General features: G+C 36.2%; 1 protein-coding gene across 2 annotated transcripts in view; it reads left to right on the top strand.

The window, feature by feature from the left end:
* MEMO1 (mediator of cell motility 1) overlaps window positions 1–18,849 on the top strand; it is a 116,479-nt gene that overhangs the window by 32,161 nt on the left and 65,469 nt on the right. For both annotated transcript variants that reach the window (XM_012652547.1, XM_012652549.1), the window contains exon 2: window positions 17,009–17,090. In XM_012652547.1, the coding sequence (XP_012508001.1) occupies window positions 17,009–17,090 (82 nt within the window). The remainder of the gene's footprint in view (window positions 1–17,008; window positions 17,091–18,849) is intronic.

Genomic DNA, 18,849 nt, shown 5'->3' with positions numbered 1-18,849 from the left:
TAATTTCTTTCTATTTTTAGTAGAGACGGGGTCTCCCTCTTGCTCAGGATGGTTTCGAACTCCTGAGCTCAAACGATCCACCTGCCTCGGCCTCCCAGAGTGCTAGGATTACAGGCGTGAGCCACGGCGCCCAGCCTAACTTTTACTTTAGACAGTCTGATTATAATGTGGCATAGGGAAGACCTTTTTGCATTTTATATGCCTAGGGATCTTTAAGCCTCTGGTATCTGAATGTCTAACTCTCTTGCTAGACTTGGGAAGTTTTCATAGATTATTTTCTTAAATAAGTTTTATAATCCTTTATTTCTTTGCCCTCAGTGATCCTGATAATTTCTAAATTTGATTGCTTTATGTTGTCCCACGTCACGAAGGCTTTACTCTTTTTTTCTGTGTGATTACATTATTTCGAAAGATCTGTCTTCAAGTTCTGAGAGTCTTCTGCTTGATCTATTAATAGTTATTGTTGAAGCTTTCAATTGTATTTTGTATTTCCTTTAATAAATTCTTCAGTTCCCAAAACTCTTTGGTTCTTTTAAAAAATATTTATCTTGGCTGGGCTTGGCGGCTCATACCTGTAATCCTAACACTTGGCAGGCTAAGGAGGCAGGATCTTTTGAGCTCTGGAGTTCGAGACTAGCTTGAGCAAGAGTGAGACCCCATCTCTACTAAAAATAGAAATATTTAGCTGGGTGCAGTGGCTTGCACCTATATTCCCAGCTACTCGGGAGGCTGAGGCAGGAGGATCACTTTAGCCCTGGAGTTTGAGTTTGCAGTGGGCCATGATGATGCCACAGCACTCTAGCCCGGGTGACAGAGTGAGACCCTGTCTCAAAAAAATTTTCTATCTCTTTGATAAATTTCTCACTCATATCTTGAATAGTTTTTCTGCTTTCTTTGCATTGTTTGTTAGAATTCTTTTGTATTTCACTGAGCTTATTTAAAATTAATATTGTGAATTCTTTATCTGAAATTTCAGAATTTTTTTTTTTGTAAAGTCTACTGCTAGAGAATTGTGTTCCTTTGAAGGTCTCGTGTTTCCTAGCTTTTTCATGTTTCCTGTGTCCTTATATTGATATCTGCACATCTGGTTTAAAAGTCACCTCTTCCTGTTTTTGAATTTACTTCTATACTGGAGGACTTTTTCCTGAAGATGTATCTATGATGATGGTTGGGTGTGGTATTTTTGCTTTGATTCTGGGTGCAAGCAGTAGTGTAGTCTCTGTATGATTTCTTTTGCTGTAAACAGTGTTATCTGCATCCATGATTTCCCTGGTGGGTTAGAGTGAGGTTATTAGTGGAGGTTGTGGTGAAGTTGTGCTGGAGACCGGAATGACAGGTGAGCCAGTCTCTAGGCCCCAGTGGTGACAGCAGTGGGCTGATTGTGCCTGTCTTTGCACCTCAGGGCTGTGCATGATGACACCTATATTGGCCGTTACTGGTGAGTCAAATCTTGGGCCTCTAGGTGGCTTGCTTGGATGCCGGTAGTGGCAGCGGTGGACCTGTTGGGTGGATGGGTTCTCAGGCCTCTTGGGAGCCAGTGTGGCATGGGCAATGGGAGTGGCAGGGCCCGATTATTATCTGGGGCCCAAGTGGTGTGCCTTAATGTTGGCAGTGGCTGTAATGGGCTGGGCAGGCTAGTCTCCAGGCCCACAGGTGGTGCTTGTAGGCAGGTCCCAGCTGAGGTGGTAGCTGCCAAAAGTTTAGGCCCAACCATAGGCCCTGGGAGGAATACTCACGAGCCCAAGGTGGTGGATTGGGTTGAGCAATCTATAAGATTGAGGCTGTGTGTTCTGTCTCAGAGGAGGGGTCAAAGCTAGGCTGGATAAGCTTGTGCTCACGCCCCCCAGTGGTAGCCACCAGCTATGGTCAAGTGACATATAAAATTAACCATCAAATCTGGTATAAGATGTTCTAGGCTCATTCTCTATATTTCCTGCCCTAGATGTGGAACTCACCAGTTTTCCAAGGAACCCTGATACTTATTCTTTTAAAAAAAAAATCAAAGTTGTTGCTCCATGAATTAATGTAAATATATTGGAGGTAGGAAACGTCTCAGGAGTTTTGCAGAGCTTCACCCTGAAGGAATATGTGAACGTGTTAGTTTGCGTATCGAAAGCTGTTTCACCTCAGGAGGGCATCTCTGAAAGACAGTAGTGGCTGTATCCCACAATAGCGCCGCAATTCTCAGACCTAAAGGTTTGGACTTTGTAAAGCAAGGCAGGTCTGCTAAAAACTACAGGATGAGAGCTGATCAAAGAGTGCCCACCAGAACAGACAGCCACCTGTGGCTAAAAGCAATTAGCCCAAGGGACAGTTCCTGCTTAAACTCCGGACTACCTGTCTCCATTCACAATAACCTGATAAAGAAAATATGGAGCCGACATATCTCTGTTTAACCCCTCTGTTAAGTGATAAATTTACCTTAGAACTTAGAAGTTAGTCTTTGAAAGATTTTGTAACCATTTGTTCAGGTAGATAGAGTTAGTTAAGGGATCTGTAGAAGCCTTTTGAAAAACTGTTAACCTAAGAGGAACTACCTGTTGTTATGTAAATCTGTTACCCCCAGCAACCGATCACTGTAACCTATAAATGCCCGTGTAAAACTTCACTCATGGCCTCTGAGATTGACGGAGAAATCCAGGCCCCCTGAGTACCCTCTTTGCCTATAATCCTTATAAATCTATAAAACTATGCCTTCGTCTCTGTGTATTCTTTTATTTCCATTATTTTCCATTTTCTCTTATTTTGTTATACTTTGCAACCCTACCAAAGGGACCCGGTTTTTTTCTGGGAGCTTGGCCCTCTCCCTGCACAAAGTCTTCTGAACAATGTTGGCAATTAATAAATGCCCTTTGATGATTCTTTTGGTGATGAATATACATTGAGATTCATAATTTTCAAAGCTTTCCTTTAAAGTGTTCGTTTCAGGATTATTTTCATCAGGAAAGGTATAATTTCTTTAAAGTCAATAAATTATATAATACTTATATTCTTATATATTTTTTCTCAATTTGGGAAAGAGATTTTTGGTGTATATTCTCACTGACATGTTGATGTTTCTTAGTTTCTGATATAACATTTAAAAGAAGCATAGAGTGAAAGCTGATAGCGCAGTCATACTTAGTAAAATGCATACATGGGATTTGTACTTATCTCTTTTAAGTATCAACATAAACAATTCTACCTCTTACTTTATTACAGTAACCTAGAATTACAGATGTAATTCAGTTTACCCTCTTCATTTTACAGAAAAGAAAATTGAGACCCTTAAATTGAGGACATTATTGGAGAAGCTAGGACTAGAATCTGAATGTCTTGCCTCTCAGAGTAGTCAGTGTGATATAGTGAGAGAGCCCTGTAGTTTGGTGTCAGACCAGCGTGGCTCACAATCTTGACTTTGTCATTTACTAGCTGTGTGACCTTGAGGAAACTTCATTTTTTTTGTTTATTTGCAAGCTAGAGATAATAACTGTGTCATAGGATTATTGTGATTGTTAACCAAGATTACATATTTTAAAGAACCCAGTAGTGTGGCTGGCATATCGTAGGTACACTGTAAATTCTGGTTTTTCTTGTCCTCCCAGTTTGCAGTTTTTTCTGCCATATTGTTGCCTCCTTTTTGAATTGAACATCCAGTAAGTATATCTAAATTAGCTGAACATAGTATGCTTTTGTTGCAATAGTTACCTTGTTCATAGTATTTACTTAGCAACTTTTTCCTTAGTAGAAAAAAAAAATTGGTCCTTTTCTGAGTGTTTCTGGATGATAGTTTCTGAAGTGTAAATTGAAAAGATTTTACTTTTCATTCTGAAGTACTTTATCCAAAGTAACTTTTGTTGTTATATCCCAACTTATTATAATTATTGAGTATTAATCACAAATGTTTTAAAATTATATCTTACCTGTCATCAGGGTATAATGTAATCATGTTCATGCTTGTATTTTGCTACAGTAAACAGAATAGTTGAGAAAGGCCATAATTAATAGATGTTCAAAAGTTGCTTTGATGTCCTTAGATGAAAGCTTTGCTTCCAACACCAAATTGCTAGTATTTTTAATTATTACTCTCTTTTTTTAACATGAAATATTGACTTGAGTTCTATAGAGCTAGCTTCAGGATTATTAGCGTCTAATATACGTTTAATGTGAATGTGTAGAGAAAGTCTTAGAGACTGTTTATCTTTCAAAATATACTTTCAGACTGAGGTTGTTTGCTGTCTATTTGGATACAGTTACAGAAGCGTGTTATTAAATACTTGAATGTTGACTTTCCCATGACACTAATAGATGGCTTTCTTTGTTGTGAGGTATAAAAATATGATTGCTAATGCCTAAGGATATATTTCATTAGGTGAATTAATTGTCTTTGAAGTGTTGTAGACTTCAGAATGGGAGACCTACAGATGATGAAAAAGGATGCAGTTTTAACTGCCTTCAGTTTCTTTTTGTAGTAGTTTTCATTTGCTCTCTCCATTTTCTTGTAACTCAAGATCTTATCTGTATCTACTTGTAAACTCACCTTTTACCCCTAGCGACTGAAAAGTAATCTCTCTAAGGTTATTGATTTCCCATAATCACCAAATCCATTGATTGACATTTTCTCTGTTCTCATCGTGTTCATTCATTACACAGCATCAGATTCTGGTGATCTTCTTCAAGATCTCATCTCTTTTGCTTTCTTTGTACTGTGTTTCCCCTTTCTATCTCGAGCCGGACTTCTTTTCTCTTCTTTATTGGCTAACTTTTTACTTCCATGCCCAAGTGCCTCACTTTTTGTTTTTTTATATAACTTTTGTATTGTCATCATCAGTCTATTCACATTCATATGGCTGTTATGTTATCTATTTTCTCGTCTTTACTACTTTAATTACATGACTCTGAAATCTGTTTCTGTCTTTGATTCCTTTTCCTGCACTTAAGGCTCTTACTCTTTACCAGCCGGACATCTTCACCTGGTTGCATTGTTTGTTGTCCCCTGTAACTTTTAGTGTGTCCAAAATCAAAGTCTTTATCTTAGAACAAACTTTATGGTCTTCCTTAATTTTGTCATTGATACTGGTATTATTATTCATCTAGCCCTCAATTTTTTTCATCATAGACTCACTCCCTTTCAATTTATTTAGGCGCAAAGTTCTACTCTAACTTTGATTAACACAGTATGGGAAATGCTGGCTTACAGAATTAAGATTGGTTGAGTGGTTATGTATTTATTTAATTCATTTACAGAATTGGCCTTAGTGCACACGGTTTTGGGAGGGAGTTCTTATTTCTTTAATAAGAGTTTTGTGGCGGCTGTGGTTTACAAGAAGGTGCTAGTGGCATTGTCTAAGTACTTCTAAAGGTATTAGTTGCCTGAGCATGGCTGAGACTCTCAAAACTTTTCTGGTATGATTTCTTGGGAATTGGAGAGGTACCACTTCAATCTGGGCAGCTTTTACATTAATATGTTTGCATTGGCACTTCAGTCCAAAGAGACGTTGGAAGGGTTTGGCAGAGTGGATACACATATACAAGTCAACTTTTATGTTTAAGTGTGTCCCTTAGTTTCCATACTTAGTGTTCCCTCCAAATTACCAATATCAGAACTCCCTGGAAAACCTTTTATTGTGATGGCTGCTATGTTCAACTGACTACCTTTTTCTTTTTTGCATATCTGATATCTGGCGTGCACATTTCCCATCTCTCAGTTTACATTATGCATATTTTGTTCATTGGAGAATTATAAAGAAAGATATTAATAAAATGTTTCATGTCTTGACTCTTTTCTAGATTATTCTTTTCTAGAATGTTTCTACATTCTCTGATTTTGTCTATCAGAAATTTTGTGGTGGCTATCACACTCAGGGAAGTGAAGTAAAAGGAGGAAGTCTTTTTTTGCCAATAGGGAAATTTTGTCAGATTGGTCCATATATATCTTAATTACTGTAATGTATATTTTATTGGTTAAAGAGCAGTTCTTATCAGTTTGGTTTTATTTATTTTAACTTAGATTATTGTCTTAGGTTCACTAGTGATTTGTTGTTAGCTAGGGTTAGCATTTATAAGCTTTTTTTCATGTTAATAAACATATTCTACAGCATCATTATTTATGATTTCATAGTGTTCTGTCGTATGACTGCACCATATTTTTATTACTTAATTTTTGGGTAGGTAATACATGTACATAGTACAAAGTGCAAAATAAAAAAGAGCATACAGCGACAAGTAAAGCTTCTTTCTTAGTTTCCTTTTCAGGATGTAGTCACTGTTATGCATTTCTTTTGTGTTTGTCCAGAGATATTCTACATAAATACTAACCAATATATAATCATGTATATGCATGCATAAAAATGGCAACATATTATACCTTCTATTCTGAATCATGCTTTCTTTTTTTTACCCCAATTAAAAAGTCTTCCATAGAGATTCCTAAAATTTTGCCTCATTGTTTTTCAGTTGCTTAATACTCTACTAATGAATGTGACATAATTTACTTGCCTAATTTCTTTTTTTAATGAACACTTAGATTGTTTCAGATCTTTTGTTCTATTAGTTCATACATATGTAGGCATTATAACTTCTCTTACTCCATTTTATTTGGTATAGTCCACTGGGCCACTTTTTCTTATCAAACTCTGTGAGTGAAAGCTCTCACAAAGGAAGTCTGTATTGTGCAGAATAGGGTAAGAATGTGGTAATGTGTACAAATTTGTTTTGTGGTAGAAATATATGAAAAATGAAAATTGTAACTTTTCCTTTTATCTTAAGAAACTTACTCATTTTCTAGTAATTGCATGAGAATTATTAACATTGTATGGGAAGGATTATCCTGTTATTTCCAGTAAGGCAGACTTGTTTAATTTTTACCCAGATTATGTTTTAGGATTCGGTACCAAATTGTTCGGATTACTAGTATCAACTGGCTGATTGTAACTCAAAAAAAGTAAAGAAAAAAGAAACATGCTAGCTTCAATTGAAAGAAGATAATGATTCCTGTTTATGTTTGTTTTAAGGGAATGTTGTGGACCCAACTTCAAGCATTTGAGTTACTTTAGGTGGCTGCTTTTTGTGACCTAGGTTCATATCTCCCTCACTAGAGTACTTGGCTCTGTGTCAGAGGGTAAACATGGTGTATCTTCTTGAAGCTTCTGCTTAAATTGCAAATAGGGGCAAGGAGGAAGATTGGGGAGTTTTGAAATAAGCATGGATGTTGTCAGTTAGACTACAAAATTCTCATGAATTTTTGGACTAAAACAATATTTAAAAGAATTTTGAGTTTGAGTATCACCTAATTTCTAAGAGTCTCTTTTCTTTTGTCATTAGAGTTCTTTGAATGGAAAAGCTGAAGAGGTATTATTAGAAATGAGAGTCTAAAAATGCTATTAAAAATAAACTGTGTACATTTTAAGAAACAGTGGAGGTTACTTATGGCTCCAAAATAGCATGGAGGCAAAATTCATGCATTTATTTATTGCTGATTTATGGCTTATATGGCTGATTATGAGAAATCTCAGTTATAAACTCTCCAGGAGTCAGTTAGCTGCATTCATTGGGAATATAGTATGTGAAAACAAACTTCTTTATGGCAGTGGGCCTCACATTTTAATGTGTATCAGAGTTACCTGGAGAACTTGTTAAAAATTCCTGGTTGCCATCCCCAGAGATGACATATCTCTGGGGTAAGACCTAGGGATCTTTCTTAAATGAATACATCAGGTGATACTGGTCTGTAGACTGCTTTTTGACTATTACAGGAATAATAATTATGATTTCTGAAAGGATGAAAAGTCATACCCCATTAGTTAAAAAGATTTAATGGCAGGAGCTTGTAAAAATCTTCAGGATTGTGGGTAATTTAAAATAGCATAGTGCAGTGTAATACACTTGGTGTTTAAATTGACTACTTCTGTAAAGACTAATAGTAGTTGTTCCCTAAATATTAGTGATAGATAATTTGCAGCTGACAGAAGACTCAACAATCATGTTGCTATTGCATGATCCAAGTAGAAAATAAATATAGTAGAAGTCAAAGTAAGTTTTCCTGTCCCTTTCCCTTCCCCTTCCCCTTTTCTTCCCTTCTTTCTTTTCTTTCTTTCTTTTTTTTTGAGCCAGTACTCACTCCGTTGCCTGGGCAAGAGTGCAGTGGCATCATCATAGCTCACTGTAGTGACAAAGTCCTGACCTTAAGTGATCCTCCTGCTTCACCCTCCCAAAGTGCTGGCGTGAGCCACCGTGCCAGCCCAAAATACCTTTTTCTTAGAATTTAAAATGACTTTAATTAAAAAAACCCAGAATTTTAGTTTATTTTGAAATGTCAAGTATCATTGAATGGGACATTAGATTTTAATTTTTTCTCAAATGGCATGGGTTAAATGAGTTAATCTTTTAAAATATTACTTTGAGGAGAATAGTAAGATTATGGTGAAATGGGCACTGTCGTGTATCATGCATGATTATGAATGGGTGCAGTTTTGGATAACATTTTGAATATGTGTATCAAAATTGTGGCCGGGCACGGTGGCTCACACCTGTAATCCTAGCACTCTGGCAGGCCAAGGCAGGAGGATTGCTCAAGGTCAGGAGTTCAAGACCAGCCTCAGCAAGAGTGAGATCCCGTCTCTACTAAAAATAGAAAGAAATTAGCTGGACAACTAAAAATATATAGAAAAAATTAGCCGGGCATAGTGGCGCATGCCTGTAGTCCCAGCTACTCGGGAGGCTGAGGCAGAAGGATCACTTGAGCCTAAGAGTTTGAGGTTGCAGTGAGCTGATGCCACGGCATTCTAGCCCAGGCAACAGAGCAAGACTCTGTCTCAAAAAAACAAACAAACCAATCTTACAAAGGCTCATATTGACTTACATCGTAATTCCGTTTCTGGAGAATCAAAAGGAAATAATTTTAAATATGGAAAAAGCTTTATAAACATAGATACATATTACAGAATTGTTTATATAGCAAAAATGTATTAGAGACAACATAAACATATTAATGCTTAGGGAAGTAGTGATCTATTCACACAATGAAATATTATTCAGCATAAAATGTCTTTGAAGAGTTTATAAATATAGGGAAATGCTTATGCTATAATGTTATATAAATAAAAATAGACTAAAGGATTGTATATAATTTTAAAGACGAGGAAGAAATTTGAAAAATATTAATTATGGTGATTTTTATAATTATGAGATTGTGGTTTCCCCCTTCCTAATCTTTATTCCCCAAATTTTCTGTACCGAACATGCTTTTTTATAATTAAAAATAGAAAACAAAAGTTAATATTTTGATCTTAAAATAGTTTAGATAAGATACTATAAGCAGGCATTGTCAAGGTATTTAGTGGCAGGGGTAGGAAATTATAAGCAGTGAATAGAGTAGGTATAGAGAATCCAAATTAATGGACTGTTATAGGGATCAATGCTAAACCGATTTTCAGATTACAGTTTTATAAATGATCTGGAGGAAGAAGTAGTACACAGTGATCCTCCAAATTTGCAGTCCTTTTGGGTGTGAAGTGCCATGGAATTGGTATTAACTATATGAAAATTTTGAGAGACTAAGTGGTCAGAAAAGTGGTAAGTGATTTCCAGTTGGCCAAATCTAAGGGTTGGTTGGTACACACTAATTATTCTTTATTGTCATGGTTAATTGCCCCATGCAATTGTATTTGGAACTGCAGTGTAGCCAAAAATTTAAATAAATGAATGGATAATAATAAGGAATACAGGATATTTAGATTTGGCCTAACCTTTGTGGTTTCTATCAAGGGAAACAATCAGTGTTCTTCACAGCAAGGGCAAGGGCTTTTTTTTTAAAAAAGAAAAATTAAATTTTTAAAAATGTTTTTTGGTTTGATATAATACTGCTTTGGGTAGATTTTGGGTCAGACTTAATGGGACAATGCTTGTATTCCCTAGGGTGTTGTACCAAGGGCCTGCTATTTTCTGTGTGAGGAGCCCTATCAGAGATACGTAAAAACAATCAGCATCTCTTGAGATGTATCTAAAAATAAGGTACTAATTTTGTAAATAGCAGAGCAATAAATTCCAAGTTTGTGGTCATAGTAGGGCATTTGTAATGAGAGAAAGGATTTGGAGAAAACTGCCGAGGTGTTATTTATTTTTAAAGTTAGATGAGATTCAGTAGTTGATAAAGCCTCTCAGAGACACTTTTCATTATAGTGAGAAGCAGTGGTTCCCAAATGCTGATCTTTGAATTTTTCACTGTTCTTCATTGAAAAAATATTTATCAGAACATAGTAGTGAGTGAGGTTTTCATAGTAATACTATATTTCATGGCTTCGAAGAGGTCCATTTTCCCACATTTTAACATTTCTGAAACTGAGATATGTTTTACATTCAGTGGCAACTTAAAATCATAGTCGGTTGGAAAATAGTTTCTACTCCCCGCACACATGTGAACTTTGCAGTTAATGCTACTGATATGACTGTACTACTGCAGACCATCGATGTTTCAGTCAACATACCATTTAAGGACCAATTATGGAAGACATACCATTCCTGGGTTGTCTTCTGAAACCTTCTGTTAGTTACATCTTCTGGTAACACCTTTTGATAAGATCAAGAAAGGGGTGGCGTCAAGCCTTGGACAATATATGTCAGTGGCTTGGAAGAAAGTCCCAGAGGCAGTAGAGAAACCTTTTAAAAGAAATATTGAATCACTAATTCTCTTTAACAGAAGATGATATTATGGAAAAACAAAATAACTAATGACTCTGAATTAAAAAAGCAATTTAGTGATCAGTTTGTAAATGAAGAAAATTTTAAGAATACCCTATTTATTTTGATTTTTATTTATTTCTTAGTTTGATTTGAACATATTTCACAAAGTAATTAATAATGAAATCCTAGGTGCCAACAGCTTACTTTTGTTTGGCTTTGTATTTTTTGCTTCTGCTTTGTCTCTTGTTACTTTACCTTAACCAATCCTGGAATTGAGTTTATTATGCTAATAGACAGGGATTACCTATACAAGACTGAAAAAATGTTGTGGCAATTGGCCATTCTTTAACTTATATATGTAGATAGTTTGAGCACTACCGGAGGGCTCCCCTATGGAAAAATGTCTCTCCTGCTAGCTTGTCCTGGTATCCATAATTTTTGTGTTTTAGCCGCTCTTTGGATTTAAGACATTGACAGTTATAAGCTCCATGAAGGCAGGTATCACATTTTTTTTATTGCTATTAACTCCAGGATCTATCCCACTTCCTGCCCCATAAATAGTTGTTCTACAAATATTTATTCAGTTAACAAGTGAAGGCAAATGTTACTTGTGACACTAAAACATTATTGGGCATAGTTAACCTTGTGATGTAATAGTTTATTAAATAGCTAGTAAAAATAAGGATCTGTGGTAATTGAAACACAGTTCAGATAAATTCTAGTAAAGGTAAGTGATAGGTCTAGAATGGTTCTCAGGCTCTTCAAAGTGTGTCTTCCTTCCCTCTCTTTTAGGAACCTTCATGTCAGAAAGTTTCAAAATTTCCTACATGACAGTAGTTCTTTATTATCTATTGATAGAGAAAATACATGATTAAGAAAAAGTAAAAGAAATTTCATAAACACTTTTAAATGAGTGTGTATTTTTAATTCCTTATGAGTAGTTGATCTTATATTTATCTAGACATTTGTTTCATCTCTAGATGAAGCTTGGTATACATATAGATTTGTGGAGTCCTTGGAGTCCAAGACCTTTTTTCGGCTGACAACCATTGATCTAGACGGGTTGCTGGAGTATAGCCTGTAGGCCAGCAACATTGCCATCACCTGGAGGAACGTGTTAGAAATGCAGAATCCTAGTTGGTCCTCTAGAACTATGGAATCAGAATCGGCATTTTAACAAGATCCTCAGGTGGTTCATATGCACATTTAGTTTGGAAAGAGTTTATAGAACACATGACTTTTGTCCAGAGTGAGGAAGAGCAGGCTAAACTGAGACAGAAAACCAATTTGGCTTAATTTGTTACCTTATTTTAGAATGACTCCGCTAATAGTTGCATGGGAATTCCTGAAAAGCAGGGGTGTGTGTATGTGTGTATTTAGTATCTCTGTGGTTTTGTCACTATGCAAATAAACTTGGGAAATGTTGTTTAGTTCAAGTGGGATTCAAATAGAAGTGTTATTGAATTTCCTATAGCACATTATTTATTGTCTGTTTCTTGAGGAAATACCTTAGTATAGATCCTTTGGGAACCTATGTTTACTATTTTATCCAAAGAAGTAAGTGCTCATTTATTCCTCTAAGGGCAAGGACACACAAACATGAAGTAGTTTTGCTAGGATTTAACAATGCTTTTGCTTTTTCCATTTATCAGTGTGCCTTCAAATCTGGTGGTATTTGAAAAACAAAACAAGTATTCTACATCAACTTCATGTATCAAGGATACCACATTGCTAAGTATAAGCTAGTCTGTGGAAGAAACTCAAATTCACATTTTTACTTGACAAAAGTATGTAATAAATACGTATGCTTAATTATCTTATTCAAAGATAAGAGAGAAACTTAGAGTTTCGCTCTTAACCTTTAGCATCCTTATGAAGAAATTGGTCCTTTTACAGAGGTAGCGATAGGAAAAAACTTGGGTTAGTGCTTAAAAACAGTGAAGTTAGTGGCATTAGAGTGGCTGAATTTAGAGATATTTTCTTTGCTTTTATCTGTTTTTCACATTTGTTTTGTAAAAACTTCCTGTATTGTGGAAATACTTAGAGATGGGAATACATTCTGAAAAACGCACTATTAGGTGAATTCGTTGTGTGAACATAGAGTATACTTACACAAACCTAGATGGTATGGCCTACCATATACCTAGGCTATGTGGTGTAGCATATTGATCCTAGGCTACAAGCCAGTACAACATATTACTATACTGAATATTGTAGGTAGTTGTAACACAGTGGTAAGTATTTATCTATCTAAACACAGAAAAGGTACAGTAAAAATATGGTTTTATAATCTTATGGGACCACTGTTGCATTTGTGGTTCATTGTTGACCAAAATGTCATGATACAGCATGTGACTGTACTTAAGTTAATATGAAATTTATTAGTCAGCTAAAAATTTCATTTATTTTGAGAATAGGAATTACTTTTCCTTGAGTTAATAATGTGATTATTTTGTATAAGTTTTTTGGTAACTGTTCTTAAATTTTTAAGATAAACTACGTAGTTTAATCACTGAATCAGGCTTTTTTTGGGTACTTCGTCAGTTTAAAGATGGCTGTCCATTTTAAACTGACTTGTTTATGTGTAGGTTCCTAAGTACATACAGAAGGAGTTCCAAATCAGTAGATGCTTAATCTCAATGGATATTAGTGAAATACAAATTTTAGAAAAACCCAAGGAATACCATTTCATATCTGTCAAACCAGCAAAAACTAAAAATTCTAACATTATCAAATACTGATGAGGATGTAGGGGAATGGGAACTTTTAACTATTGCTGTCGTTGGGGAAATATAATTAAAACCAAAATTTCCTGCTTCCCCCAGAAAACATCTCTGCAAAGGTGGAAAGGCAGGCCAGGTGTGGTGGCTCATGCCTGTAATCCCAGCACTTTGGGAGGCCAAGGTGGAAAGATTGCTTCAGGTCAGGAGTTCAAGACCAGCCTGGGCAACATAATGAGACTCTGTCTCTAGAAAAAATAGGAAAAATTAGCTGGACGTAGTGGCACGGGCCTGTAGTCACAGCTACTCAGGAGGCCAAGACAGGAGTTCAAGGCTGCAGTGAGCTGTGATCATGCCACTGCACTCCAGCCTGGGCAATAGAGCAAGAGCCTGTCTCTAAAAAAAAAAAAAAAAGAAGAAGAAAAAGGAAACAGTTTTATTATTGAATAGGTTACTAAACCAGAATATGATGTGTATCATAGGCAATCTGCTGAAAGATTGCAAAGACCAAAAGAAGGCTCACCCTTATGTATAGGCAAGCCATTACATACATGTTCTCAAGTTAAACAATTAATAGTGCTTAAGAGGACTTGATAACATCATTTGTCACACATAGCTTATCCTAAATTCACTTGGTAATTGGGGTGACCATTTGTGTGAGCTAATTGGCTTTAGCCAAAGGAAAAATAAACTCATATCTTTATGACAGGAAGTAATTTTACAACTTGGAACTAGGTGGTCTGCAGAAGTTAGGTGCCCTGTCCTCCTGCAGAAACTGTGAGATGGGGTGCCACTCTCTTGATGATCATATTTGAAAGAGATGGCTACTAAGTCCTTGGGTTGCTGGCTAGAGACTTATTTAGCTTTAAAAAGATTTACATACATCTCAGAGGGAGGTGGAGAAAGAATTTACAAGTTTTTTTTAAAGAAAATGCTCTAAGGAAAGGGGTTGGGGGAGTACAGGTAGAATTAAGCCTCTAATTTTTAGTTTTATTTGTATACTGTTGGGTAAATTGATTCAGCTACTTTAGTGGTCAATTTAGCAATGTAGTAGAGTTGAAGATATGCATACCCTATGATCCAGTACTTTAACTTCTGGATAAATCCCACAGAAACTCCTAACAGATGTTCATAAGATACTCAAGTATATTAACAGTGAAACATTGGAAACAACCAAAATATCTGTGAATAAGGAGAGTGAATAAACTTTGGTATATTCATGAAGTACAACACTACATAGCATTGAAAATGAATGACTCAGAGCAACATATATCAATGTGAATAATTTTTAAAAACAATGTGGATTTATTAAGCAAGTCGGAGAAAGATATGTACAGTATATTTAGATAACATTTAAAAACATGCAGAACAATACCACATATTATATATACAGTAAAAGTATAATAGAATGATAAACACCAAAACCAGAAAGTGATTACCTCTAAGGAGGGGAATGTATAAAGGACTCAGCAGGGGGTTCTTTTCTCTCCCTTCCCTCCCCTCCCCTCCCTCTCCCCTCTCTCCTCCCTTCCTCTCGCTCTCTTTTTCTCTCTTGCTCTCCTTCTTTCCTTCCGCCCCCAACCACTTTTTTTTTTTTTTTGGGGAGGAGACAGAGTTTTGCTCTGTTGCCCAGGCTAGTAGAGTGCAGTGGCATCATCGTTGCTCACGGCAACCTCAAATTTCTGGGCTTAAGTGATCCTCTTCCCACATAGCTGGGACTACAGGTGCATGCCACTATGCCTGGCTAATTTTTCTATTTTTTCTGTAGAGATGGGGGTCTCGAGTTTGCTCAGGCTGGTCTTGAACACCTGACCTCAAGCAATCCTCCCAGAGTGCTAGGGTTACAGGTGTGAGCCACCACGATGGCCTTCTTTTATTTCTTATAAAAGGAAGATCTTAAGTAAATAAGGTAGAATGTTATGATTTAACTTATTTAGTCTGTGGGTACATGGATGTTTGTTATATTATCTAAATTCTTTTGTAATGTTTAAATATTTAATGATTAAAAGCTTTAAAAGACAATGGGTGTTAAAAAAAAGGAAAAAAGAATGGGTTGTGAGGGGGAAAGGAAATGAGGACATCTCTTCAGGAAAACTTGTAAAGGGGATGAGAATAATGAGGAAGTTGCTGAACTGTTAGTATTGCATATTTGCATGCTAACGGTAACAATCAGGTAAATATGGACAAGTTGGTACAGAAGACTGGTTACAGTTACGGGAGCAGAATCCTTGAGTAAGAAAAAAATATTGGGATCCAGTGCAGAAATAGTGTGTTTGGCTTTTGATAGGAGCAAGGACAATTTATTGAAACAGGAGGGAAAGCAGAATAAGTGGTGGGAAGATGAAGTAGTTCTCTTCTCAATTTAGGGTGACTAACATCTAGGTTTGCTTGGGACTGAAAGATTTTCTAGGATGCAGGACTTTCAGTGCTAAAACTAGGAAAGTCCTGGGCAAACCAAGATGGTTGGCTGCTCTACTTCTTTTATATTTTTTTCTTTTTCGCCCTCTCAACCAGCTTTCCCAAATCTGGGAAGAGAAAGCCTTTTTTTCTTTTTCTTTTTTTTTTTGCTTGGGCTAGAGTATCTTGGCATCAGCCTAGTTCACAGCAACCTCAAACTCTTGTAGCTGCCCTACTTCTGTTTGTTTTTCTTTTTCCTTGACAAAATGAAAAGCATTGATTATCTCCTGGAAGTGAGAAGGGGATGAGGGAGGTATTTGAGGCTTAAAGTAAAAGGAGAAGATAGGAGGTAATTTTCTGTCTTAAAAATGTGAGAGCAAATTCACTATGTTAATGTGATAGGATTTATGAGCATTGTTAGGGGTCTACTGAAATTTATGGTTTTAATTTTAAAGTTGATATAGTTGTATTTCTTTTCAGTCTTATGCAGCTGGTCAGATGGAGGTACTGTGTTAAGTGGAAAGTTGGTTTTAAACTATGTTTTGACTATGATGGAGGGATAGAGGAGCAGAGGAGAGAGGCCACAGGCAAGGGAATGATTATAGTGATGGATTTTTGAGTCTCAGGCTGGATAAGAAGCGAAGAAAGACAGAGTATGAAGGACAGTGGAAAAAGTTGTTGGAGTTCATTTCTGGGAGTGAACTGGGAAGAGAGGAAGTGAAGAGAGTGCTTGAAATTGAGATTTTTTGAGGTAACTAGTTACTGGTTATCAATTTGATCATGGGAATAGGGGGCTGGTGTGTGATGGAAGAAAAGATCATTGGTTGTGGGAGTGATTACCTCTGTGGATGTCATTTCAGCGATTAAGGCAGGTGTTCGTACTCTGAACTATATTGACTCGATTATTTCCTCTTAATGTACTTAGTCTTCTGCCTCCTGTTTTATTTTGTTTAAATACTGTCTCAAATTATAAATCACATTGTTGCTCTGGAATGAAAATGTAAATCAATAAATAAATGGATAAAAGCAAATTTTGTTTAATTAGTACTCAACTTCATATGGCTTGCTAGAGGTTGATAAGTTCAAACATTAACATCCAAACTGACGCTCTTATTGCCCGTTAAGCTATGTTAGTCCCACATAGGTTCAATGATGGCTTTGTGTCATGTATGGTTGGTTATCTGTGCTACATCGTTTTGCTAACTCTAATTTCGCTCTTTGTCTTTTTATAGGACCGCAGCTGAATGCACAGCTAGAAGGTTGGCTTTCACAAGTACAGTCTACAAAAAGACCTGCTAGAGCCATTATTGCACCGTAAGTTTTAAAAGTCTTTACCTAAAATCTTTCATATGTTTATTATTAATAAAAAAATGAGTATCTATAGGTCGAACCAAAAATTAAAAACTAAATGTTATATTGAGCTGAAGAAATTGCATTCAGTAATTTTCACTTTAACTAAAGGATAAAGGAATTGGCCACTTTATTTCCTATTATGCAGTAATTTCGAAATTTATTTTTGGCAATAAAAGTGACCTTTCAAGAAGAGGTTTGGGCTTGGGGTCGGTGGCTTATGCCTGTAATCCTAGCACTCTGGGAGACCGAGGCGGGAGGATCTTGAGGTGAGGAGTTTGAGACCAAGCCTGAGCAAGGGCAAGACCCTGTCTCTACCAAAAATGGAAAAAATTAGCTGGGCATGGTGGTGCACACCTGTAGTCTCAGCTACTCAGGAAGCTGAGATAGGAGGATTGCTTGAGCCCAGGAGTTTGAGGTTGCAGTGAGCTATGATGATGCCACTGCACTCTAGCCCAGGCAACAGAGTGAGACTGTGTCTCAAAAAAAAAAAAAAAAAAGATTGTTTACATTAGGTAAACTTGGTGTAATCCAGATAATTTTTAACTTACAATGAAAAAGATATATTAAGCATAATGTGGTACAATGTGGAGGAGCAAACATTTGGGGAAGGGTAGATTTTTTTTTTAATTGAGAAAATCTGGTTTTTTTCTCTTTTAAAATTAGGGTTTGTTTGCTTTTTAGAACTACAAGCCAGTGTATACACAGTTAATGATGTGTGTCTCTGAATGATGTGAATTTAGTTAATTTTGAATTGGTTTCTAGTGCTAACCTTCAAAACATACTGTGTTAATAAGGACATGTTAACATTTTTATGAGAAGAGTAAAGTTGGGGAGTCTGTGCCATTCCTTTCACAGCATCTTATATGTGACTTCTTTTTGGTTAAGGTTGGTGCTCTGATAAATAATAAATAGTGATGATAATACCACTTATTAAATAATCAATATGAAAATTAAATGAGTAAATAAACATAGCCTAGATTAATGTTTGACAATAAGAAGTATTCTATTAATTGTAGGTATGTTATGTGCCAAGTATTTTGTTAAATACCTCATTTGTATGATACAATTTCATCTCATTTAGTAGGTGCAGGAGCCTGAGTTCATCACTTACAAGCCATGTGACATGCAAGTTATTTTATCTCTTATACCTTCATCTCATTGTTGGTAAAGATGAGATGAAATTTTTAGTACCATTTTTAATAAAAAGATTAAATATGCCAATCTTTATAAAACTTTCAGCAAAATGATTTGCTATTATTTATTTAGTCATTCAGCAAATATGTGCCAGGTAAAGGCTGGGTGCTCTTCTTAGTGCTGCTTTTTGAATAAATCAAAATTATTATTCTTGTGGTATTTGCATTTTGGTACTTAGGGAAGATGGGCAGTAAACAATTAAATTATTATATTCTGTGCCAGGTGCTGATGGGTGCTAAGAAAAATAAAGCAGATAGAGGACTGAGTGATAATACGGGTAGGGAGTTGCTATTTCATATAGGATAGTAAGAAAAGACTTCCTGGTAAAGTAACATTTGCATCTGAAAGATGTGAGAGAGTAAGGGGTGTGCATACACAGGGCCAGAGGGTTTCAGGTTGAGGAACTAAGCATACTCCCTGGGGCAGGAGTATGCTTAGTGTTTGAGGAAAAGCAAGGAGGCCAGTGCAGCTGGAGTGACATGTACAAGGGGAAGAGTAGTAGATGAGACAGGCGGTAGAAGGCTTT

The sequence above is a fragment of the Propithecus coquereli genome, unplaced genomic scaffold, assembly GCF_000956105.1.
Source record: "Propithecus coquereli isolate 6110/MARCELLA unplaced genomic scaffold, Pcoq_1.0 Scaffold39, whole genome shotgun sequence".
Classification (NCBI taxonomy): domain Eukaryota; kingdom Metazoa; phylum Chordata; class Mammalia; order Primates; family Indriidae; genus Propithecus; species Propithecus coquereli.
Note: the sequence above shows the minus strand (reverse complement) of the source record. Positions and strands in the feature narration are given on the sequence as shown.